The sequence below is a fragment of the Rhinolophus sinicus genome, linkage group LG07 (genome assembly GCF_036562045.2).
Source record: "Rhinolophus sinicus isolate RSC01 linkage group LG07, ASM3656204v1, whole genome shotgun sequence".
Taxonomy (NCBI): domain Eukaryota; kingdom Metazoa; phylum Chordata; class Mammalia; order Chiroptera; family Rhinolophidae; genus Rhinolophus; species Rhinolophus sinicus.
In genome coordinates this window covers 124509895-124536470 of record NC_133757.1, presented here as the reverse complement: position 1 = coordinate 124536470, position 26576 = coordinate 124509895, and the positions used below count along the sequence as shown (strand labels likewise).

Here is a 26576-nt window from a genome sequence, read left to right as displayed (position 1 = left end):
CTGCCAATTCTCATGACCTGGCTTGAGCTTTGAAATAGCATCAGCTTTGGAACCTAGAAGAGGAGCAATAGGAATCCCAAACAAGTAGATTTTTGAATAAGGAATTTCTTTCTGTGGTGTCCCCTAGCCATAGTCAGCCCCCGTCCTGCTGCGGACATGTCACAGTCAGCTGCAGAGCTGTGTTGGGAGGAAAAGGACAGGTTTCAAATATATCCACCAGGTCAGTTCAGACCAGGGCTGCCCAGGGACAGATTAGTTCCTAACATGTTACCATGCACGTCAGCTTACATAGGGCTGGGTCTTTCACCTGTGATATTCTCAATGTCAAATGCGTAGCACAGATTGTATATGCTATGCATTCATAGGAAGAAGAGATTATTGGGGGTTAGGCACTGGTCACATAATTATCCAAGTTAAAGCCCCCATTCTCATTTTTATGTCTATTGTTTTAGAAAATGTTAACATAGTAAGAGGGGTAGGTTTTCAAGGGTCTTCAAAGCACAGGTTTTGGAGTCCTATGCACTTGGAATTTAATCCCAGACCTAATTCTTACCAACTGTGGCACGCTAGTTCAATTCTATAAGCCTCAGTTTCCTCATTTGTAAAATGGTACAATAATAAAATCTACTTTATAGCATTGTTATAAAGATTAAAAACACATTTTAAAAATACTTAGTACATAATAGAGGTTTAGTTTTTTTATTTTAATTTTGCATCTGGAGACACTGTCGCACAGCATGTTTATATACAAAGCTCATTATATTTCTTCCAAAATATACAAAAATCAGTAGGTCTCATACACTAACTATACAATTCTATTTTTGCATATTTTATTTAGTTTCTGATGGTCATCTCAATTCATTTCTATTTTATATAATGACTAGCTTCTGTAACATAGGTCCAGGAAGAACCCAAGGGTGATATATAGATAGCCTATGATATTACTGAATTCTTTTCTGAGTAATTGTATTTTCCACTGATTAAACTCCAATTCTAAGAGAAAATACCTTTAATATTAATTCCACACCAAGATAAAAAGGAAAATTACAACTGGGTGGCAACTCAGCTATTATACAACAATGGATTTCAAAAACACAGACTTGATGCAACAATCATTTTGGTTAATAGTATGCCTTTCTAATAAAAGTTCTCTGTTACAGCTGGAACCTTACAACTTCATTAAAACCAATGTTTAAATTTGTAGTAGAAAGAAAAGAAAAAAGAAAATCCCACATTTTTCTGATAAATACCTAGACACTTTATTATAGTGTTCTCAGTTTTTATCTTTCTTCTCTATAATGCTACTGTAAGCTATGACCTTTGCCACTCTTGTGTACAGCTGTCCAGGTTGTGTACTGCACAAGTTTAAGAGGCCCTATTACACAGACCACCATGAAAAGCCCTTGGACTTGTGAGGTTCACAACCTGACAAACTGCATGTAGTATCCCTGGCTCCCTACTTCTACTCCATAATGGACTCCTCATACTGAAAACTAGAGTTCTGTGATCTCAGATCCAAACTAAGTAAGATCAGATTTCAAATACAGCCTGAAGTTGGAATATGGCTCCTCTTCAGCTTTCCTAGATAGATTCAAATCTCTGGAAATTAACAAGTGAGAGTCACGGGTTGTGTGTCGTATGAGCTTTTAAACACGTACCAGGCATTGCAGACTTGATTATATGTGAGGACAGGAGAAGTGGTATTATGGTTACAGCCCAGTAGACACACCCACCCCTGGGTGGCCTCATGAGACCGTAGAAAGGATAGCAGATTCTGGAAGGAAGGAGGAGAATGGTAAAGCAGAAAAAAAAAGAAAAACAAAGATAAAAGAGGACTGTTAGTTGTGAGCACTTTATAGGTGACTTTTTAGTTTTTCCAGCATGCTTGGAGGTGGGTGTTGTAGGCAACCCTGGCCTAAACTTGGAGTCTGACATTTAGTCATTAGGGAACAAGTTCTGAGCCTTCGGTTTCCTCTGTCTGTCTGCCAGTGACATTTAAAACATCTGTCCAGCAAACTCAACCTGGAAGAGTGGTGTGCATCTGGCCTTTATGGCAGAAACACAGAGCCTTGTTGTTGTAATACGGCTCTGCTTCAAGTTTTCGTTTCCAACCCCAGATGGAATACTGATGCTGAGGCTGGAAAGGGAGCTGGAGCCAGAGCTGAGACCCATGCACTTCTGCATTCCAGCATTTTCTTTTTCTTAAGGACTTCAATGTAACCCCAGGTGCGTCAAATTAGAGCTGTGTATGCAACACAACTTTGTAGCAGGCCGTCCCCGAATACGAATGAACGTACGCTGAGTAAACATCCCCACAAGCTCCCATGAAAATGTAAACATGAAAGAACGCACCATACAGCTGTGGTCTTACCGTTCTCCTTGTGCTGCACATCTGGCGGAAACTGGTCAGGAGCATACCACTGATAGTCTGGCTGTGTGGAACAATAAAGCATGATTACAGCAATATGAGCTTCAAACAAAATAGAGTGGCACGTTCAAAGTAGAATTATACTATGTTGCTTTCATCACGCAAGCAACACAGAGCCCTTTCTGGGCCAAGCTGCTGGTCAGCCTGCGTGGCTCTGTGACCACCTCCCCACCCGCCTCCTAAATCCACTCTGCTCGGCCAGAATTTCTACCACTTTGGGGTTGTGGCATATTTTCTTTTTTTCGAAACAGATGTGTTTTGTATATCTGCAGAAGTATAAACACGTTTGTAAAACTTACTATAGTCCATAAATAAAACAAAGCCATTTACTATCAACAGACCCTGTTTAAAACCCTCACACAGGAGGCAACGGGAAGACCAGGAAAAAAATGACCAGTGTAATGGTTTCTGTTGGTTTGAGGAAGAACTCTAAGCCTCGGAGTGGGGACTTCGCTTACAGAGCTGGTAGGGCAGGGCTGTTCTTTCCCTGTGTGCTGTTTCTGCAGAATCCAACCTCTGATGTGCTCAGATAGGTTAGACTAGAGAGGCCAGGAGACGAGTGGGTAGACTTGGGTTTTTCTCTTGGGATTTTCTCCTAGGTTTACATCAGCTAAGAACTTCAGGCAACATGTCAAACAAATTCCATTGAACAAATCAGAAGCTATAGACCTGAATTTCAAGATATAGTTCCAAGGCCAGTATTTTTGTACTTAACCACTTGGAACAGAACAATCTCAGCTTTACCTGCCCATGAGGTTGCTCTGTCTTCTTGTTCCAAAAGCTTACCTCTGCCTCCTACTTCTCCCCAAGTCACAGAGAATACAGACCTTCCATTCTCTTATTCAACTACCTCCTGAAAATAACTGGGAAAATTTCTCTAACTATGAGCCAATAGGGAGCATTTGCATGGCTGCCAAACCAGTGAAGGTAGCCTAAAAGTTCAATTACCTGACAAGATACTAAAAAATGCTGCTTTTAGTATAGCCTGATCCCACTTTAACCCCCGCCCCCCACAAGCACCTAGGCTCTTGGCTCCTTTTGGGGCACTAAAGAGCTGCAACAGGAAATGAAATCATCTCTGTTTTTTTTATCTCCTCATTTATTTTTAGATGTCTCAAATAACATGTAGGGTAAGTGACGTGAGCTTCAGTGTTATATTCCAGGAGAGTTGCCAAAACAAGGTGAATATACTGTAATTTTACAAACACTATTGCATGTGCTTTAATTCAAACTTAGACGTAAGCATGAAACACTCTTTTAAATTAATTCTGGGACTTTGTAAATTCTGCTGTTATACTGAGATTTTGTTTAATTGGATACTGCTTGAAAGTGTAGGACATTATACATGGCTGGGAAACTTTTTTCAAATACAGACCTGTATTTGTGGATAATTTTACATAATCTGGACGGCCCTACCTCTTGTAATTGTTAGGGAAAGTTTGCTGAGCTTTCATAGTAGGTGAATTTCTACCTTTTTTACATTTAAAGAAAATAGTCATTTATACTTCTAGATAAAATTGAATGACTCATTGATTTTATAGTTACTGTAACAAGAATATTTCTCCAATTCTTCCATGTGTAGGAACTAACTTCTAAGTAAATTTCTATCTCTTTATATTTCCCACTATATTAATTTAATTCTACACTCTGTAAAAAAAAAGTTTTAAGGAATATCAATCCGCATTTGGTGATTCTCAGAAATGTTTCTGTAAAGACTGGACAGTAAGCAAACAGGTAAAGGGGGAAAAAAGAAATGGGAGAAGGAGAGCATACAGAAACAGCAATTGGCAAAAACAAAAAGCCAAATTCTCAGCAGTGTGCTGTGTCACACACCAGGGTCAAATAAGAGATGCTCATTAAATTCTGACATCCTTACAGCACCCGAAGAGTCATTGTCTCCTCCCTTGGGAAAAAGGCTTCAACTATAAAAGTATGGGAAGTTTCAGGGGACCCACGTTCTCTGTGGGCGCTCTTTGGAAAATCCAGTTAAAATCTCAGACTCTTTGCATAATTAGAAACACAGTTAATAAAAATGGAGGAGGGGAGTTTTCTGAGAAAATCCAAAACACAGGAAAATGAATAATTTTTTGTATTTGTGTAGGGATTCTGTCTATGTAGGCAGAATCGGAAGTAGAAACGAACATCCAGACTGGGTGGGGAGGGGGCCGAATATCGCTACTGAAAAGGAAAGGAGGGGCGCTTGGGGTCTTCCTCGTTCAGGTTCACTGTCCAAACCAATTCCACTCATAAATAATTGCTTCACTGTTCATTTCATTTTGCCTGGGTCGACACAGCCACGGAGAGCAACTAAAGTGGGTCACTTTTTCTTGGGTCCTTTAAGAATATCCTTTCAATTGGAAAATGTCAAAAACTATTTTGCACAGATGTAGCGATATCCATAGTAATTCAATATAAGTTTACAACTGAAAGAGGAATCACCCAGACTGTTTTTTGCTATATTCACTTTGCTTTGCTTTACACATACAACTGTCCTTTTGGTAGAGCCAGGTGTGTCATTAACAATGACCCATATAAAATGCATGTTTGTTCAAGGAATTACAGCTCAATTGGATACCTTTCAGTTAACTTGCTCATGTCTATGTGTCCTGTGAATCAGTATGTGTGTAGACCACTCTCACTGCAAATTAGGGGCTGAGATAAAATAGAGGCTGTTTCTGTGGACAATATTATGCACCGATATTCCAGAGACAGACGTGATCTGACCTAAACAGAGTACTAAGCAAGCACTTCTTTGGTGAAGCGAGAGTGCTTACTTACCAGGTGCTTCTGTAGCTCCTGTGCAGCCCGAGGGCCAGTGGGTCCGCATGGATCCCGCAGGTGGGGACTCGAACCACAGTTACAGGTTGAACGATCCATCTGAGGAGAGCAAGGTCGTTCACTGGGAGCGGGTGCAAATGGGGAGTCACAGATACTTGCTTTAGACAACCGCAGGTTTTGCTTAAATCTCAAGAGTTAGCTTAAAAATCTGGGAGAATCCTAACTCAGAAGAGTGAATTGTCGACTGATACAGACGAGCTCACAGGCCAAATTCTACTTAAGGCGATGCCGTAATGATTTTTCCATTTTGAAGAAATTAGACTTGAAAGGTATATAGAGTTAACTTTATGTTTCTGAGTTATCTTCACAGAGAGGATCCTCGCTTAAGAAGAACCAGCTATTGAGCCATAAAATAAGTTTTCTTACATTGCAGCCAGAGACCCTTATGGCACAGCTAAAGTCCAGAGAGGAAATGATAGTCATTCCTTAAGCTTAGGGAACAGATGGGGTAGAATGCATCAGTGCCCAAGAAGATACGCTATTTTCTCACTGGTGTAGTTTTCCACTGTAAATTGTGTAAGCAATGATAAATACCAAGGACATGTATGTCCCAGGTGTTTGTGGGCCTATGAAGAAATCCCAGTGTGAACACACACTAATGCTGTCCTAATGCATGTTCTGCAGAGCACATGTTTTTCACGTGTGTGAGGCTCAGAGTCCTTGGCGGCTGGTAAGCACCATCTATCCACTGACGTTTAGTCGATAATGAAAAGCATGGACGTGCTAGGCCATCTGTAGCAGAGCAGCACATGCCTTTAACAGGGACCCTGAGGAACTCCTGTCCTGGGAGTAAATGTGTGAGTGAAACTTCACGTTGCTGTTTCAACCCTGACAAGAAGGCTTGGTGAATTTAGGGAAGGATCAACGTACCTGTTTCAATTGCTGTTCTAGTTTTTCCTTCTCCATTTGGCAAGTTTTTATCTAAGGACAAAACAAAGGCATTCGGTTATCAAAAAAAAGTTCCACGGTTAGTTCTAAGGCTGCTCTTGACCCAGAAGACCAGAGCTGAAGCATCGGTACTCGTGAGACCAAGGAAACAGTGAAGGTTAGGATTTTCCAGACATACACGGTTCTAGCTTGAATTTCCCAAATGGAGTTTGGAGAGTTGGAGAGTTTTAAATTGTTCTTCCGATTTGCTTGGGGCCATTACAATTCTCAGTTTTAGGTGATATACTTCGATGTACAGATATAATACAGACATGGACATCGATGTGGATATAGAAACAGTTTCCATGGCTTATTCATTGTAACTGGAATTGGTCAGCCATATATTCAAAGGCTTTCACAATGTCACATTCCACAAATGTCACAGCATGTGCCACCGCAATTTCCCATTTATTGAAAGGCACTCCGTGATTTTATAAATCAAAAATTTTGTAGTTTCTTTTCTTTTCTTAAGCCAAAATGCTGTGAGCTACATTTTCCTCATTAACATCAATATGTACCCATCATGGCAATTTCCTGAGTCTACTTTTAAAATAGTCTATTGCACTTGATTTTAGTGTGCTTACATTTAATATATTCGATTCCAGTAAGCTTGCTAATATTATCTGCCTTCCTTGGGAGTACGCCACTTACATTTAATCTGGGAATGCACTGAATAAAATTCTTCGTTTTATTAGATATATAAATGACACTTAGAACTATATATGTTTTTGGAAGATAAGAACATTGCAACATAGCCCTTCAAAGAAAACGACAAGAATTTAGAAACCACTTCACTATACTGGAGAGTTTTGGACTTGAATTGGAGTATTAGGTAGTTCAACTCCTAGTCTACCAAGATAAATATTATGAGAAAAAGATCAAAAGAATTAGACTTCATAAAAGACTTTGGAATCCAATTTCTTAGGTAACTCCTTAATATACTTAAGTTAAAAGAAATCTCCAGTCATTTTCAACTCCTTGCAAGATTGTTTAAGAGTGATTTCATCCCAGGTGCTAACCTCTCAAAAAAAATCCAAAGTCAATTAACAGAAGCCAGAAAGACTTTTTTCTTAAATAAGAAAATAAAATACACCTGTGGTGGCAAAGATTATTTTGTTTTGACTTATACCTTAGACTTCAGTTTGTTCAACTGGGATTGAGAAGTTTGGTTAATTTGCTGTAGCTCCTCTTTCTCTTGATTAAGTCTTTCTCGGTCTGATCGTTCCCTTTGGAAGTCTTCTTCATATATTTGCACCTAGAAAATAATAACTTGCTGTTACTGTTACCTTCCTTTTATCTTAAGCCATTTAAATGATGCAGGTGTTATTTGGGCTGTTCCATCGGAGGCTTTTTCTATCCTCTTTTCATATTTCTTCATCCTAATACATAGGACTACAGTTGTATCTTTTGTTTAGAATGACAGTTCTCAACTTATTCCTCCATCAGCATGTATTAGGAATTCAGAAGCAAAGTAACAACATAGATATTTATAGAAAAAAATTCCCCTCACCCATTATTCTGCTTCGTGTTCCATTATTGTGATGACCCCGCCTCCCCCCGCCCCCAGTGTTAAAACATGTCACTATTTTGGAGCAAGTCATCCATCCCCAACAAAAGGCTTTGATGTACAAGACTGCTTGGAGTTCTAAAAGTTACTGACAATAGCTGTGAAGTGAAGCCACTCCATACTGACATGCCAGCGTTTTCAAACATAAATTATTATAAGCTGAACACAATATAGAAATGAAAGGCTCACATATGTGGAAAAGCAGAACATAATCGTTAAAAGGTTTTCACAGGTGTTTTCCCAGGAATTTGGAGGGCGTATATCATAAAAAAGAAATGGTAATATTTAGTGGAACACCTCCCCACAGATAGTCCAAATATTTAAGAAAAGTAATCACGCAGAAAGAAAAACATTTAATTATTGTTGTTTTTAATTAGTATGGTGTTGACTAACGTCTTGGAGACTAGTATGTGGAACTATGAAAATAACTGAAGGAAAGGAATTCTTCCGAGACCATGATTTAAATGACAACTTACATTGGAATCTAGTAGCTGGATTTTTGTCTGTTGACACTAATGTACATGACACCTTCCTCACCAACAGTGCAACACATTTTAACTAGAGATTTATCAATTTTAAGTCAACAATAATACAACAAAACATAATGGGCAAGACAGGAAGAAATTAAACATTTCTTATAGATCTAGATGCAGATATACATGTTTAATTTTTAAGGCTTTATTCACCAAAGTTGTAAGGAAACTACACCCAGCCAAACGGACTTTTTTTTTTTTTTTTTTTTTTTTTTGGTTGAGAGCTGAGGTTCAATTCCAGACACAGTTAAACTAATGCTCTGTGAACAATTATCAGAGACATTTGAAATGGGAGAAGCGCGTCTGATGAGAGCGGGACACTATCACACACAGCACTGACAGTGAGGTCATCACTTAGTCAGCTGACTATGATTGTGGCTCAGCTTCTTTGTGAATTTAAATCCTTCAGTGTTTCACGTGGCCCTTGGGATGTAATGATTGTGAGTGCCCAGTGAAAAATGTGCGTGGTTAAAATGTGTATGCAGGAAGTTAGCTAAAGAGCCACACAGTAACTAAGAGCATGGATTCTGGTTTGTTGTTGGGAATTATGACAAAACGAATACCTGTCAGTGTGTGTGTCATGTGTGAGCTACACCATCCCTGTAAACACCGTGTGTAATGGTTACTCTCTCATGTGTGGTGTACATTATCTAGGAGCATTACAGATGATTCAACTGTCTGAGCACAAGTAACACTTTCTCCAGAGGAATCCTGCCTCGTGCCAGTGGTGCTTTAGGGGCTGAGGATTTGACAGAACTGCTGCACTGAACTCTACCCTCACTTTCTGCATGGGGTTATTTTTAAGCTATGTATTTGATCCTGGATGTAATGAGGCAGGTTATTCAAATGAGGATCATAGAGAAGAAAATCCAACTTTGCCATGAAGCGCTGTGGATATTTTGTGTTTACAGATAGGCTACTTCCTGTGAAGTAATAACAATAAGCCACAACAATACGTTTTGCTCAATTCTTCCATGTTTCGTACCAAGAATCCTTGTAATTGGCACTTTCTCAGAGCAAAACAGCCAATAAATCATGCCCAGAGATATCAGAAAAATAATATTTTCCAGGCCTTTGTTCTGTGACATCCTCTCCCCCACGGCTAATGTATTACTGACACTGTGTGTGTGCTTTGGGGTTGGACATCCCATACGTATCCTGTATTTGTCCCTATCACCATGACCTGTTGCAGCCTGTCACCTACATTGTTGGTTTAACCTCTGACAGGAAAGGAGATGGGCATGGGTGGCCCCTTAGCCGGGCCAGCTCTAGCTGGCTGACTAAATGTAGACTCGGGTTGTGTAGGCAGTGCTACGTCCCTACAGCCCTATGCTGCTACTACGCACAGAAACTGAGAGGTCATCCTTTCCTCTTGCTGTTCACTTGGCAACAGGTCATGAGGTTGGATGAGGGGGGTGTTGTGCATAGTAACTTGTTAGGTGGCGCCATTCATAGGTGGGGTGGGTGAGCAGAGCTGGCTCTTCAGTGCTTATGATCAGTACAGAGTGTTCCTTTAAAACTGCCCTCGTTGTTCAAAGGTTGGAGGACCAGAAGCTACAGAAGAACAGCCCCACTGCTACCGTTTTCTGAGAAGGTCCAGAGATTGAGTTAATAATATTTGCAAAATAAATCATGTCTACTGGAAACTCCCTAGACCCAGGGCTAATAGAATATCACCGAAAGGGTCATTAGTATGCCCTTCTTTTACCTGTGTGACCTTGGGCAAACCATTGGACCCATCTGAAACTCAGTTACCTCTTTCATCAAGTGTGAGTTGGACTAGCTGATCTATGCTCTTTCATCGTGCTTTAAAATGAGATGATTCTAATCAAAGGAAATATAAAACCCTTTGATGCGTGTCGAAAAGCAAGATTTTCAACAATAGGAGTATCCACCAGCACGTGATCACACCCCCTTCAACTTCTCACCTGCTGTTTGAGAACTTCCATTTCTGTTCTCATCTCCTCGTGGCTCCACTCCTTTTTGGACTTCCCCAAACAGTCCTCAGGAAATGAAGAACACTCGATTTTCAAGGCATCCTGAAGAGCCTAGGTTATAAGATAAGAACACTGTTGATCTAAGAGTTACATCATGTGAATTTCTCCATAATTATCACAATCATCTGAAATGCACCGACAAGGTAGAATTTCCTTTTCAATGCTACTTTCATGGCTGAATGACTTTCTTCTTTCTGATGTTCTAGCGTGTATTATGTTTTTTCCAGAATCTGTCTTTTCTCTACAATGATGCTTATGTTATTCAACTCTCATTGTTATTCAGGAGGGCTTTGATGTGGGGCGCCCCTCCACCTAACCAACCATGACAGGAAAACATATCTATACCTTTTCTCTAGATTCTCTGCTTCCGTCAAATACATACTCTATCAGTAAAGCTCAAAATTTAGGGAGCATCAGAATCACCTGGAGAGGTAGGAGATAAGCCTGTCTCTGGGCATTGCCACCAAGAGCCTGGACCGGTAGATCTGGGGGTAACGTCTGAGAATCTGCATTCCTTAAAAGCTTCCGCTGCTGGTCCCTGATGACATTTTGAGTAATATTCTGCTATATATCCATACCCACAATGGGAAAGAGGGAAACCCACAGAAATGGGAACCCAAGCAGACTCACTATCATTAGATCCTTGGTACTGCTCTCCTGCCCTGTCCTTCTCAGCATACCATGCCCTGGCCTAGCCAAAATCATGCGATTCTCCAATACAACACTCATTACCTCATACAGAGTGGACAAGAGTACTCTGCTTTCCTGACGTTCAGTACAACTTGGTGTTTTCACCATGGGGTGAGGAGGTGAAGGAAATAAGAGACACTTAGATTTGCCGACAACATTGTCATCCTCACTCATTAGCCCGTGATGCTCTTATGTAAACTATATTTTGTCAGATCCTAAAAATGACATCACCTCTTTTCTGAAGATCTTTGGTTCACGATGAGTTCAATATAATGGCTGCCACAAATTGTGACAGAACATACCTCATCCTGGGGTGGTCTCTGAGCCCTCATACAACGTGACTACTGCTTATTTTCATCTGAATCCTTTATACAAATACAAAGTTTCACGTTCAGAAGTCCAAGAAGAATTCACTTCCTCTTTATTTCTTTAGTAGCTTCAATGTTCTTTTGACGATACGATTAGTAACTTAACTTCCCTGCATTATACTATATGTGGTTGTAAAGATAGGAAAAGAAAATCAAATCTACAGTCTTGAATATGTGTAGACAGACTAGAAATTTCCTAATGGAATGTCTTAGAGTCTACAAATACTGTCTAGCCTGATGTAAATACCCCTTTTCAGGAAGTTGTAAGAGAAACAGAATTCTTTTCTTCCTCTAGGAAGAATTTAAAGAAACAACAAAAGTTGTTTACTAATTTATGTTTTTGTCAAAATTTGTTGCTAAGGAATATGTCTAGGAAGCATCATAATAGTTATAATTTTAAAAAAATGTGTTAGTAGTAGTAGAGAATCGAGGATGGAGTGAGCCAAATGAGACAAGACAATCACATATGCTAGTTCCATATCCTACACCTATGAATAGACTATTTTTGTGGGTCTTGTTATATTTGAATTTCCTGGTCTACCTTTCCTGGTATCCAGGCTTCTAGAAATTTTGCAAATGAGTCACAGCTGAAAGGTGAATCTAATAGACATTGATTCTATCTTGGGGTTTTCCAACTTCATGAACAAACACCTGTAACCTGTTCTAGAACAGTTATTACTATCAGCACAGATATAGTACACAGGTCGTCCCCTTTGACAGTGGTCAGACTTCAGACAAATCAAGTTTGCCCATGGGTGGCACTGGCTGACTAGCCGCAGGTAATTTCTCTCACTTTGGTTAAACATCTGGCTTCTCTTCAAGAACGTGACAAAAACAATGCCCTTGGGTATTTCCTTCAAAGCAAATAAGTTGAATTGAGGACACACAGTTGTGTGAACTTCTGAAAACCATATGTTAATTACTAAGCTGACAGGCTACAAATTTCTGCTGAGTGAGTGGGTCAGCAGGCACCGGTTTGTGCAAGCAGAGTAGGCCCCGGCTTCCATGCTGTGATGGATGGTGTGCACCATCCGCTCCCCACATCAATGTTTTGAATAACTTCTATTGATTCCAGTGGTAAAAAAAAAAATAAAAGAAAAATCTACTGTGTGAATTAGTAAACTAGAATAACAGTTTCTTACATTCCATTAGCCACTAATACATGTGATAAATGAGAAAAAAACTTATAACTCATTATTGTATATGTTTTTTAGGTGACAGTTTAGGGTATAGATGTGTGGGATGAAATATTCCGGCTCAAAGCACTCTTTTATTTTTCCTCACTACTCATAAGTAATGTGTCATGCCTGTTAACCCATGAATCTCATGCTCTCATAGGTCCAGAATTGGCTGTTAAACATCTTATGTACTAGCTAATTAAACTCATTCCTTCATTCATCCATTCAACAAATATTTAAGGACATGCTGTGAGCAGAGCCCTGTTCTAGGCATTCAGGATACTGCACTGAATGAAACAGAAAAACTCAGGGCCACATTACACATTGTCTTTTTGAGTTCCTTCCTCCATATAAACATATATTAAAATCATATTTTATAACTGCATTCTTAGAAAGATGAGTATAGTAATATTAATATGAAAACATTTTTTCAACCTACAAGTTCACTTTTTCTTCTGATTTTAAGAGAAATTAAACACATTCGTGGGTCTGTAGAAGTGTTGAGGGCCCTGGACACTGGAGAAGTAGGCCCTGCAGAAATCCTACCCACATGGAGCTTACAGTCAAGACTGGGAGACCAGAAACAAATCAGATAATATATGAGACATTAAACAGATGTGAGATAGCAGTAAATTCCAAAAAATAAAAAGAACTTAAAACAGGAATTACTACAAGTGGAGTATGTAATTTCAATAAAGATCTGAATTTTACTCTAATTTTTCTCATTGAAATTTCATGATTATAATCACAGGACTTATAAAATTAGTATTTGTCTTAACTTTTTAAAACTTTCTGTTGACTCAACACAGATATACAAAAGTGAAGGCTGCACATGGACATGAGCAAAACACAGAGTTAACCATGTACGTCAAGGATTCATTATGGTCCACTTATGACATGACTCTTGGAAAAGTCAACAACAACGGATTGAATGCTTTCCCTAATCCTTTCCCCTCAAAAAGTTAGCTGTTACTGCAGAAAACACACACAGACCCCGCAGACACACACGTGTGCACATCCCAGCTAGTCTGCGTTACCCAGTGATGGTTTTAAAGAGCAGCCTGTTTCCTCAGGAAACTCGTGTGGTTGACCAAGAAATATGCTATTGTTCACAAACTCCCGCTGGCTTTATGTGGTTCTTCGAACCGAAACCTGTTCTTACTCTCCTTTAATTCCTCCTCGTTTCTTTTTCATGGTGTTTCTTTGCAGGGACATGAATTCCTAACAGCCGCCTTAGCCAAGTGGGGCTGAGCAGTGCGGATAGGAGGCATTTGTAGGATTATACAGATGCTGTGTACAAACCAAGACTGGGAGCATCTGGCAGCCAGCGTGGGCTCCGCTGTGACACTCAGTCAGGAATGTCCTTTATGCAGGGACCTGCCCTTTGACTTCCCCGCTTGGCTTGGCCTGATACCTTATTGAGGCGTTTTATTTCACATTCATAGTGTTCCTTCTTCCTGTTCGCGAGAGCATTCTTTTCCTTTAGAAGCTTATTCTCTTTCTTCAACTCATGTAATTCTTCACTTAGGCTCTCCTTTTCCTTCTGAAGTAAAGGGCAAGAAAACAAAATCAATATCAGTGCAATTCAGATGAGGTGCTGTAGGCGTATTCTGAAAAACGGTAAAGAGGGGACTGCTGGATTTTCACTGAACGCTGCATCTAAGCAACAGTCTCTGGGGGAGGGCAGGGTTAACATAGAAGAAATCTTTCTTTCATCCTTAATGCTTCTAAGTTCGGTGACCGCAAAAAAAGATACCAGAATCCCCAGTCCTCGCTTTCAAGGGTCAGATGGGTCTGCAGAATAAGCTAGTTCCTGTGTACTGTTACAAGGTGATGGGTGAGTGACTCAGTAAAAGTAATCGAAAGTCCTAAAAAGAAAAAAGTCTCACTGCAACAAAAATACTGACTATCTCCGAGCCCAATCCTACATCATTCTGGATTTGAGACAGGGAGCAGAGGGTAAACATCAGCAAACAGGCCCCTCACGACAGACAGGTAAGGACCCAGAGCACTGGAATGTTGGAACTACTACTTTTAACAGGGAGGGAGGAGCAAGCCCAGCTGCCATCGTGCCTCCAAGGGTCAGGTCGCAACTCCATGTTTCAAGGAGTCCAGGGCTTTAAATCACTGAGGCAACTTGAGTCACTTAGGCACCAACAGGCTCTGGATTCTGACAACATCTGTTTCCTATCTCCTTATTTTATATTCCGGATAGTAAACTTTGTGTGGAGTGAATTGGATTCTCAATGAGACAGAGATTTTAACCTAGTAAAATGAATATTCCAGAATTTAGGTGAATCATGATGAGAAAATAGCTAATATGCATATGTGGAAGTATATTATTTTAGTACGTGGTATTTCCCAGTACAATGATTAGATTTAAGAAATCTACTTTAGGTGAGTCATTTTCTTTAAAAGTGAAAACACTTCTATTTGCTTTTATTTACGTAGAATGGGCTTGTACACTTAGAAAATGAACCAATCACGTTCTATTTTGGCATAATCTAAGAGAAAATCATTTCAATTAGAAAACTGGTCCCAACTGCGTGAGGACAAATGGCCATGATTCCTGGTCAGGGTGTAAATGGAAAAGGAAAGCGCTGCCTCATGGCCGAAGGGAGAGATTAAGCCTTGTTTTCCTCTGAGTCCCTGCAACAAAGATAGATCCTTAACTAGGTAGGAAAACCTGGATGGATTTTGCACTGATTTGAGACACTGCTGTAAGATCCAGGCATGTGTTTGAACACAGCTAATGCCTCAGAATATCAGTCACAAGACTTCACCGGACAAGGTTTATTTTACACTTCTTGTTTTTTCTTAACCTACCTAAAAAACTGAGAGCCCTTTAGAGCCTAAAGTTTCCCCCCATTTTCCCCCTACAATATCCATGAAGTACAATAGCTGCAATGAAAGCAGGAGTCTGTTTTAGGAGACGCTGGCTATCTCTGCCTTCTCAGCGGGATGAGGGGAGACTTACAATACGGAGACCCGCTTCAGATTCTGCTTTCTGACTTACAAGTTCCCAGCCTTGGCAAGTCACCTAACTGCTTTACATTTCAGCGTCCTCATCTTTAAAACGGCAGAAATCATATCTTCCTCACAGATGGGCTGGGAATGTTCAAGGAAGTAATGAGGGTCAGATACTTTTTAAAATGTTCTACTTTTCTGATTACAAAAATAACCTATTTTTAAAGCTCTCTGTAAGCCGAAAAGCAGCTGTATCAATAACATTAGATTATTAGCAGTATTACTAGTAATAGAAACAATAAATGAGTAAAAAAAATAAATAAATAAAAAGGAAAAACAATGCATTTTCTCCAAGGCTGAAATGCCCTGGAAAGACATCACAAAATCCCTGGCTCAGTCTCTCGCTGGCAATTCACAGAGGAGGAAGTGTGGGCTTCCCCTTCTTTCTGAGTCCTGAAAAGTGGCCCTTGATTGTGGCTTTGGGGACTTTCATAGCCCTCGCACATGGGTCACTGCCCATGTGTCCTCAGCTCGCACGTAGGGCAGGGGTCACTCTGGCCTTCACCCACCTCCTCTCGCTTCTGCGGCTCCTGGACGACTTCACGCGGCCTGTCGCTGGCCCTCTGGCTCGGTGGCTGCTCCTTCTCCAGGGTGCTGAGGGATCTTTCTGTGGTGTCCAGTTGCATTTTCAGCTCTGTGACCTGAAGAAGTTGGCACAGACAGTTGCAGACCCCTTTTCTGGAGCCAACACCCCTGGGTCTACTCCCAACCTGCCCCAGGGGCCAGCAAAACCCCTCTCCTAGGCGACTGGTGACAGGCTCTACTCCCCACCGCCCTAACAAAGGTCAGGACATTTTAAAAGGAGCATGCTTGAGGCCAAGCAAACACCCATGCTGCCAGCCCCTCCCTCCTTTCTCCAAACCCAGACCATCTTCCGGGAATAAAGAGTTAGACCTTAGACAGGGACACCTTCGCTGTCACCCTACTCTCAACTCTCAAGGTGACATTGCCTGGTCTGTAAAGGACGGTGAGGGGCCCACACCAGAGAAAAGCAGACATGGCATAAACTTGTCTAACCTGCAGCCTGTCCTGCTGCTAAGGCCACATTAGTCATCAGTGACAGTGGTCTAGCCAGAGAAGCCTTAGGGATGGTGATTCCTCACAAACAGGCATTATTCCTGTTTGTCAACCACAGGGTTTCACGCAGCTGCAAGCCATTCAGGAAAAATGCAGAGTAAACCTTTTCTCTGGGATCTTGTTTTATAAATTTGGAGACCCCACAGCTGCCCCTGACTCGCTGGCCCCAGACCATGGCCTGGTGTAGTGGGAACATTACCCTGCTTTGTCTACATTTAATGCATCTGGGTATCAAAACGGGGAAGGAAAGAGCAGCACCACTGCATTTCTCACTTGTGGTCAAGTTTCTTAGTTCTGAATCATGTAGGGGAATTTACTTTCTCCTTTCTCTCTTTTTGAATGTGGAATGATTTTGAATTCTAAATCAACTTTTACCTAGTAAAAGATATTGTCTCCAAAAAAAATGTCTTTCTCACCAAAGCAAAAGCTGCCTGAGAGAGAACATGCTTTAGAGAGAAGAGGGGATGCCCCACTTTCCCTCACACTTTCACTATTGCCACTGACTGTTTCTTTATCTGTGGAAAATAGCTTATGCTATCTAATTAAGGAATCAGAGAGCTAACCTTGCACGAAGCAGTATTATCTTGAAACCGTCTCTTTTAAACCTCGCCTGTAATCTTGTGTGTTTATGGCTGCCAGTCACACAGCCTAGACCAGCGTCCTCTGAGCTGTGATAAAGAACTTTAGTGGCAGCTCTAGAGGTGATGTTTAGCACACTTCTTTTGCCATGCTCAAGACAATTCACTGATACTGGCCATTAATCTTCAGTGCCAAGAGGCCAGTAATGCACTCAGTACCCACACCTGTCCCACCCTACACCTGCCATCACTTGTCAACAGCTGGCTATCCACAGGTCTCCTCCAGAATCAATGAGAAGCTTCACATACTTGGCTCCCCAAAAGATTGATTTAAAGCAAAAACCAAACAGACAGGTGCTTACCTTTCTTTCATAGAATGTTTTCATACTTCTAAATTGCTGGTCCCATTGCTGGTTAACTTCCAGGAGCTGAAATTATTAAAAGTTGGTAAATCAACAAAGGATTTCTGCCTATTTGGCAGAATCACTTTTTGAGGTTACTAAGATTTTGGAAGCCCTGAATAAAGACAACATTCTTTCCCCCAAGTTCTGGTAGGGCTGGGAGGATGTAATTGAACACATTTTCACTTTTTCATACATGGTTCACCTATGAAAAACTATTAAGTCTTTGGTGTATTTTGACTAGTCAGATGGACAGTTCATCAGCAACTTTTAACTTTTCTTAGTTACTTGAATTTTTCACCTTCTTTGTTTAACCCAACCAGAATCTGGTAAAAATTTGTAAGAATTGATGGTTTTCTGTAAGATTAATAAATGAAAGGTCTTTTTCAGCCTTTCCATATTTTTCTATGTGCTTACATTATTATAATGACATATTTCTTCCAGCTTTTTAAAAACAAAATCTATATTAACAAATTCCAAACCCCACTAATTATCATTTGCTTTCCATGTGCTTTTTAAAATCTACACATGATTTATAATATATCCTTAACAAATGGATAATATCACCTTTTTGAGAGTATAGATTTTCATGGAATAATAATTTTGTCATAAGACAGTATTTAGAAACAATTTAAACTGCAACAATTTGAAAGTTTTAAATTTGCATGCTAAACAGAAGGAAGGAAAAACCACAATGACCTGTGTTTGAGTTTTCTTGTAAGGTAAGTCTGCAACTTTCTACTTTAAGAGAAATTCCAACACTTATCAATATGGGACAGACACTGAGAAGATACCCACAATGACTAAGAAGTAGCAAGACTTTCTCCTAATTACAAAACAAAGTATCTCATCCAGAGTGGCAGTTAGTAGGTAATTCTTATGCTGGAAATAAATATGGGTATTTAGTAATACGCTATATAATAGCATTATAGAAAGATGCCTGCTCTGCTGGCATTCTAGGGATTAACATTTCTATACTACGGTAACATAACTCTGCTAGAGTTCAGTCATTTTCCAGAAGGACACAGTGTTTTATGTAGTACCCCGCAAGCAGGATGTAATAATAGAATGTCTTAGAGAAGGGATTACAAAATGACAACATGCACAGTGCTGAACTTGTTACACTTTTCACCTTTTCCTCTGTCAAGAAGAATAAAGAGGTTTTAACATTCAGTAACCTCAGAAAAACAGAACTCAAAATAATATCTATCATATTCCCAATGACATCTTAGAAACAAACATTTTATTTTTATGGTAATCTTAACCCCTATGGGTCCGATGCCCAACTCATTAAGTCACAGCACCTAAGTCAACTGTACTTAAAGCCTCTGACAGTTTGAGTTTCAAGGTGTGTCAAGTTACAAGGCAAACAGGGCACAGGTGATAAGCTCACCTATTCACGTGGAGGAAACATCTAAGTTTGGAGAAAGTTAAGGGAATCATTATCGGATTTATGACTTTATCATTTTGCATTCATTTGCACAAACACTGAGACACTGAGTAAGAGACAAGTAGGTGAATAAGAAACAGTATTTGCTCTCAAATGATACAGTGCGGTATCCTAGAGATGACAACTGTGGCCTAACGACAAAAATGAAAGGCAGTGGATGATACACACTCTCTGTTGGATTCTCAGCCTTAATTCATGGCACATGTTGCTTCAACTAATATTTCAAAATTACCTCCTTTCTCTGTTTTTCCAAGTATCTTATCCTTTGTTCAAGAGAATTTGTTGAGTTCTTTCCTTTTGCTGATTTAGCACTCTGAAAAAAACAAGAAGAAGAATGAAGCAAAATGTCAATAAAATAAACAGGAAAAATACTGTCCTTCACAAACTCCATGCATTTGGCCAATTCTCTTGTTGTGATTTATAAAATATCTTATTTTAGCAGTAACAATCCTCACACCATAGTTCTTCATAGAGACCTGTTGATGAAGAAGCTTTATATTATATTTTAGGACCCTTTATATAAATTAATTACCAAAATAATTCTCTAATAAGTTATAAATGTATCTATGTAGTAAGCAAGAAATTAGGAATTTATGAATTTGGATTTCATTTCTTTGCCAAAAAAATGAAAATCCAGGGGGTGTAATGTATATAGAAATCTGGTAAGTTTCATGGTTGAATGTTAGGTGTGTGTGTGTATATATATATGTATATGTATATATATATACACACACATACACACACATGCGTACATATATATTATATACATATATACATATATTATATATTATATATAATATATAATATATATTATATATATATTAAACATTTCTAAAAAATCATTTTTTTACATGTGTCTATGATCTGATGAGTGGCCCTGGCAAAAGTCAGGGAAGTGAAAGAACCAGCAAAAACAAAAGAGCAACCCATACAGTTAAAAGGCAGAAAATTGATTCTAAAACCATAATAAATCAGCTACCTAGTGACCATCATACAGTTATGTTATACAGGTGGGCATAGATTATTTGGTATTGTGTATTTAAACCAGCCCTTTGAATAAAGGCACTAGGTCAGAAATTTAGATTAATAACAAATCATTGGCACAGTGAGAAAGTTAACCACCTTTCTTTTCAATTATTCATTTTTTTATTTTTAAAGAAAGCACAAAAGCTCTGGAAACGGCCATCTGTCCACATGGACCACCAACAAAGCCCATTTAAGTACCGTTTTCTCTACTCTAACTCCCTAGCCCGGTTACCACCTCACCTGGGAGTCATATAGCAATACAACGAATCAGGTAATGAAGGTAGAGCCTCACTTGGCTGTTCAGTTTCAGGCTCAATAGTTGTTGTGGACCACAAAACTGCTTAGACACGCACACACAATTAAGAAACATATTCAAAATGTGTTGGCCTTTGCCAGAAATGTTTATAGGAAGTGCTCTTTGGCTCATCATGGGATTTCAAGGATTTTTTTCATTAGAAATGATTGATAGAACTGTTTTTCTATCTTTTTTCTACTTACCTCTGTTTCACTCAACGTTTTAGGGGTTGATGATATTTTACATCTCTATAGATGCTGTTCTGAATTTTTTTTAGCTCTTCCCATTCAGACCCATGTACAATTAAGACCACCTTTTAAAACTGACATTTTCCCCTGGGTCAACAAATTCAGAGTGATTATTCTTGCTTCTCACCACAAGCTGTTTTTGGCTGAGTGCCAGAAGTAACATCAAAATCCAGGTGACAAGTATATTGGGTCCTGTGATTGGACTTTTCCTTTTTCAGGCAGACTTCCTAGAGACTGGACTCATTCTGGATCAGAACGGACTAACTATTAGGCATCTGTGATGTGGAAAATGCAGTGAGTCAACCCTCCTTACAGTGTCCTGCGCTTAGCAAAGCAGAGGTGCAGGGAGACTCAATTCTAGAACAGTGGGTCTCATACAAAGCACATCAAAGTCATTGGGGAGCTTGCCAAACATAGGGCATCCTGAGTACGGAATCAGAATTTCTGAAAAGGGAGCCATAGCTCCTTGATTTTCTTTTTAGTAGACTTTATTTTTAGAGCAGTTTTGGGTTTATAACAACACTGAGTGGAAGGTGCAGGGACTTCCCACATCCCTGCTGCCCTCACGCACGCATACCCTCCCATTATTAGCGTCCCCCACCAGAGCGGTACATTTGTTGCAATAAATGAACCTACAATGACACATCATTATCACCCAAATGCATAGTTTACATTAGGGTTCCCTCTTGGTGTTTTACATTCTGTGGGTTTGGACAAATGTGTAACGACAAATAGCCATCATTATGGTCTTACACAGAATTGTCTCACTGCCCTAAAATCCCTCTGTGCTCCACCTATTTATCCCACCTCTATTTTAAATAATTCCACAGGTAATCATGATTCATACTAAAGTTCAAGGTTCTCTCGTTCCACACCATGCTTGGGCACATGGATTTAGGGTCCTTAAAGAGTCTTTTCTCTATCTGTGATATAGACAAGAAAAATCTGTGACCTGCAAACATTTGTATGACCCTGCCTTCTGAGAGTCCAGATCAGGATAATTAAACAATGTGAATCCTTTTTTGTCATATATAATTTTCTCTGGAAAAAAATTACAAAACATGTTGATCCTTAATTTTTATTTTATAGATGAGAGTTACTGAAAAGCTAGATACTAAATCTGAGACAGAGAGAGAGAGAGAGAGAGAGAGAGAGAGAGAGAGAGAGAGAGAACATGAGGGGTTTCGGTTTCTCTGGAGATTATTCAATATTTGACCATGGTTCCTCTGTCTCAGGTATGTATTAAAATGAAACAAAATCAATTACACACAAAATTTGGGGGAGAACTTTTCATTTGTATTTGCTTTGCTTTCTAGTTGCTAATGAAGGCATCTGATATTACAAGAAATATACAGATTTTTAGTCATTGGTCTTACTATGGGCCCATCTATGGAACAGTTGTCTTCTATAAAATGTAACCTGTGTTCAGAGTATCTGGGCATTTCTCTCTCATTTACCATAGCATCCAGACCAACTACGAAGATCGTCAAATTCTGACACTGCTAAATTAAATACCTACATGAACAAAAGAGTCTCTCTTAGTTTCCTATTAATATCTTGATTATCTCTGAAAAAAGTTCAAGAAAGCATATTCATTCATTCATTCATTCATTCATTCATTCATTATCTGCTGCAGTAACCACTAACCAAAGACCATGGTATTAATTCCAAATAGTGTATATATAAATATTTTACTATGGATATATCCTATTGCTATAATACATTTTATTTCTAACCACACCAATATAATACTCCTTTTAAATTTTATATTGAATCAAATTCCTCTAAATCAAGAGCAAAATATGAAACACATAGAATTGGGAAGCTGAAAGGACAGGAATTAATCTTTCACATTATAAAAGAAGAAATGCAACTCAGCAGTGTCCAAGAAAATAATACGGTCACCCAGTATTGTTTATTGAATAACATTGTTTAAAAATACAGAGCAGATCTTAGCTCAAGAAAGCAAAGTAGCCATTTCTCCTCTTAACCATTAATCATTGCAGAATTAGCCATTAGAAATTATGTCTATGGCAGTTATGGCCAATTTACCCCCTAAAAGTGTGTTCTTACCTCCATGTGCTCCGTAGAACTTTCTGCAGCACTCATTCTAGTGGTGCCCTGTACAAAATGTGCCGTGGAAGCTGTTTTTCCTGGAGTCTTGGAAAGCAGAATGAAAAAAAAGAAAGAAAAAATTTTTTAAGATGTCTTTTAAAGTGACACCAACTATACAAAATGTCAAAGTGACCACAAAAACAGTTAGCTCAGGATAGAAAATAACAGCAATAGTTTTTCACGAAACATGAACAGAAGTGACTCTGCATGTCAAGTACACAGAATAAGGTTATAAGCACAGCAACCGTGATTTTGACTTTTCTTCTCTTCCAACTAGGGATTTCCCAGGATGTCTCAAGTAGGCAGGCTGTGACTAAGAAGACAGGCAGATTAGCCTTACTATGGTATGTAAATTGTCACTCTTCCTTTACTGGCAGTTTCTTCCAGTGGAGGAGGAAGTCACCGCAGAAAGCCGAGGCAACCAACTGTTCCTTCAGTAGCCCAACTGCCATAATTTCATTGTATTTCCCAGAGCAATTTGGTAACTGTTGAGTATTTGACAACTCTGTTACTTGCTTCCCTAAAGGCAAGATTTTCTGGCAGTGTCTCATAAATGTGAGTTAAGCTGTGTGGAACTTAATGAGTCATATGTAATTCCATAAGTGCTACCGAATTTATGGAACTAAAAAGAAAATAGGTCATTATAAAGACAATGGGTATTGTTTGCAAAGCCACTCTTCTATATCGGCAGAAAGTTTAAACTTAAGCTCAAGTTTCAGACTGTCTTTTCCATAGGTCATTGGAAATAAAATATTTTACTGCACTAACACTTTAGCTCTAATTAGTTGACTTACTATTGTACAGGGCATTGAGATATGGAGTGCTAGGTAGTACAAACAGCCTGGAAAGCTGAATGCTGGGAGCGGTGCAGGTGGGCAGTGATGAGCAGACCTCATTCTAGACTTGGAGGAAAGAGGAAAAGAAAAGGCAAGAATACAAAACGGAAACTATGTTGCTGAAAGGAAAGAAGAAAGAATTTACAGTCAATCACATAATTTACATTTTTGTTTAGACCTCCCTAGGAGATTTCTTCGTATGTAGGGTAAATCTTAAAACTTCTGAAATGTAAACTCTTTAAAAGGGAATGAATGGGTATGCAAGCTTTGGCCCTCCCTTTTCTCCTTCACATCTTCCACCACTCACTCTGCCTGTGCTCCAGCCATACTGAATTCCTTCTTTTTCCTGAAATGAGTCATGCGCTATAATTCATGCTGCTGTCTCCACCCGGAACATTCCCCTCTTTGGGGCCCCCTCCAACCTGGTGACCTGGAAACCTTGCTAATGTCTACCTTGCACCCTGACCTTGTCTGATCTACTCTAACCAGCCGAGCAGAGCGCTTTACCTCTTATTCTAAATAAGCATTTAGAAGAGGTTATTTACATGTTTGTGTGCTCAGCTCTGTATCCACAGTTCTGGGGCCTAGAGCAGGCCTTCAGCACATTTTGCTGAATGAATAATGGATGAATATCTACTGATCAAATTTATAGACTTTTTGCTGTATGTGCTCATGTACTTACTTTCTGCTGGTTTCTTGGTCTGTTTGGGGCGGGGGTGGGGGGTGGACAGTTGAGTGAAATTGTGTGACATTTCCTTAAAGCAATACCCAAAAATACAAGTGAGAATCAAATTGTTCAGAGATCTAAAATTCAAAGTTATGACTCACATATCATCTGATTTTAGGGGACATAAGCTGAGATTTTTCTGGAAACTGACACTTCATTAACATGAAAACTGCTCGTCAGAAAAGAAAAAAAGACAAAGATGTAAAACTATTTTTCTTCGAACAGACACACACAAACACACACACCTGTTATATACAGTTCAAGTTTCCAAGGTTCCCTTCAGCCTCATCTGTGTGTTTGATAATAGAACGCCAGTGGATGTGATAACATTGACCTGGGAAAGTGGTAGCATATTTTCTGGCTAGGAAGCACTGCCCTTGGCACCGTTGACTTTGGGTGTCTTCTGTCCAGGTGTCCCGTGCACCCTCACACTCTCTGTTGCACAGTGGTTGCTTCTATTGAACAGAAATCCTATACCTTTGCCTTTTTCATTACAATTCCTTTGCCTCGTCTCTGTGCAGTTTAACAACAAACAGATTTTCTGTGAGCTCCAGAGCCACGTGGTGATTTATGAGTAAACAATAACTTCTGGAGAGCCGCAAGTTTGGTTTGAGACAAAAGGAACTTGCACCAGGCCAGTCCTGGGAATAAACTGGATATTTTCTGTGACATATGCCCTCTCTCATCTCCACCCCTCTCTTGTGGGCTGTATACTCTGAATCTGACTTCTAGTCGAGCTTTGTTTCATGAGAAGTCTTAACAGAGTAACTTTCAGAAAACAGACATGTCATTCCATGTTTCCAAGGTGATTTGAAGAGTCTTCATTTCTCAAGTGACTACAATATTATATACATGAAAATAACTAACAAAGAGAAATATGGTGAAGGAAAGGACCAAGGAACTACCAGTTCTTGGTCTGTAACTATCATTCAAGTTGATGACAATTTTCTCAACATCAGTCCAAGAGTCATCATCACGTTGCTGTACATGCTTGGAGGCGTTCTTTGGCAGGTAAAATAAGCATGGCCTTTCCTTTAACTTCCTTTTAGAATGGGGGTTGACAAACCTCCTTTGCTTCCTGACTCTCTCTGCATGAATGTCTAAGTGAATGCACTATTTAGGTAGGAGACAGCATCTAGTGACGACGAAAAGATCTGACTCTGGAGTCAGGTTACCTGGCCTCACACCTCAGCTTGAGCATTCACTACTCATAACTTTGGGCACGATGCTTAAGGCCCTTGAGGGGCCAGTTCCACGTTTGTAAGATGGGAAAAGGAATAGTGTCCTCTTCTTTTTCCAAGAGGATTGCCATCTGTGATACTACATATAAGAGCTTAGATATTAATAATAATGTGACCGTGAAGATAGGGCCATCGGTCAATTATTTATGCAACAAATAATAGGGAAAGGAAGGAGCCATTAGTCGTGTATGCATCATTTACTATGCATCTGGCACTGAGTGTGCTCCAAATGAAAATCTGCTTCCAATGAAATTTATACACACGCACACACGCACGTGGATGTGTGCATGTGTGTGTGTGCCTGCCTGTGAGAATTCAGAGGAGGGTGAGGTCATTCTCAGCTTTAATCATTATGGCAGGAGTTCAAGTTTCTGCTGGGTCTTGAAGGGCGGACGGGATTTTGAGAGAGAGTGAAAGATGAGACACATTTCTGAAGGAGAGCAACGTTCATGGAACAGACATGGACAAGCCCAAGCAAGAAGGATCTAGCAAGCCCAATATAACTAGAGTAGGCCTCACGTCATCCATGTAAAGCTGATTTGGGTCAAACTGTGGAAGCTTTAAATTTAAGAAAGTTTGACTTTATTGAGTAGGACAGGGGGAGCTACTGAAGACCCTTGAGCAAAGGCATCTGATCAAAGTGGCTTTTTAGTCCAAACAGACCTGGATATGTGCATTATGTACTCAATGGATGAGACTGACAACTGCAATATGGCTTAATAGATATCCTCTGAATATTTAACAACTTGTGGCAATCAGCTCGCCTGGGGCATCCAGAACGGACCACGCCTCTGAACTCCAGACTCCTCCATGGACTGCCTCCTCATCATCACCATTTGGAGGCTTCATAGGCACCTCCTTCTCCACTGGCATAAAACCTCCTTCCTGATCTTCCCCACAGACTGGGTCCTGCCCGTCAGTCCACGAAGACTTTCATGCTGCAGACTAAAAACCTTGGAGCCATCGTTGGCTGCACGTTTTCTTTCTCAGTCTACACCCAATGTATCTGAACATTTTCTAGGCTCTTTG

General features: G+C 39.8%; 1 protein-coding gene across 5 annotated transcripts in view; it reads right to left on the bottom strand.

The window, feature by feature from the left end:
• The window catches only part of TNIP3 (TNFAIP3 interacting protein 3), a 59845-nt gene that overhangs the window by 6003 nt on the left and 27266 nt on the right, over positions 1-26576 (bottom strand). For 3 of the 5 annotated variants that reach the window (XM_019741377.2, XM_019741378.2, XM_019741379.2), the window contains 10 exons: positions 22702-22788; positions 19292-19372; positions 17571-17636; positions 16063-16194; positions 13941-14069; positions 10222-10341; positions 7323-7448; positions 6137-6187; positions 5207-5305; positions 2372-2432 (listed from right to left, as the gene is read on the bottom strand). In XM_019741377.2, the coding sequence (XP_019596936.2) occupies positions 2372-2432; positions 5207-5305; positions 6137-6187; positions 7323-7448; positions 10222-10341; positions 13941-14069; positions 16063-16194; positions 17571-17636; positions 19292-19372; positions 22702-22788 (952 nt within the window). Of the gene's footprint in view, positions 1-2371; positions 2433-5206; positions 5306-6136; positions 6188-7322; positions 7449-10221; positions 10342-13940; positions 14070-16062; positions 16195-17570; positions 17637-19291; positions 19373-22701; positions 22789-22988; positions 23008-23537; positions 23618-26576 lie in introns of those variants that run through there. The other 2 variants (XM_019741380.2, XM_074338553.1) reach the window with 2 other exon arrangements.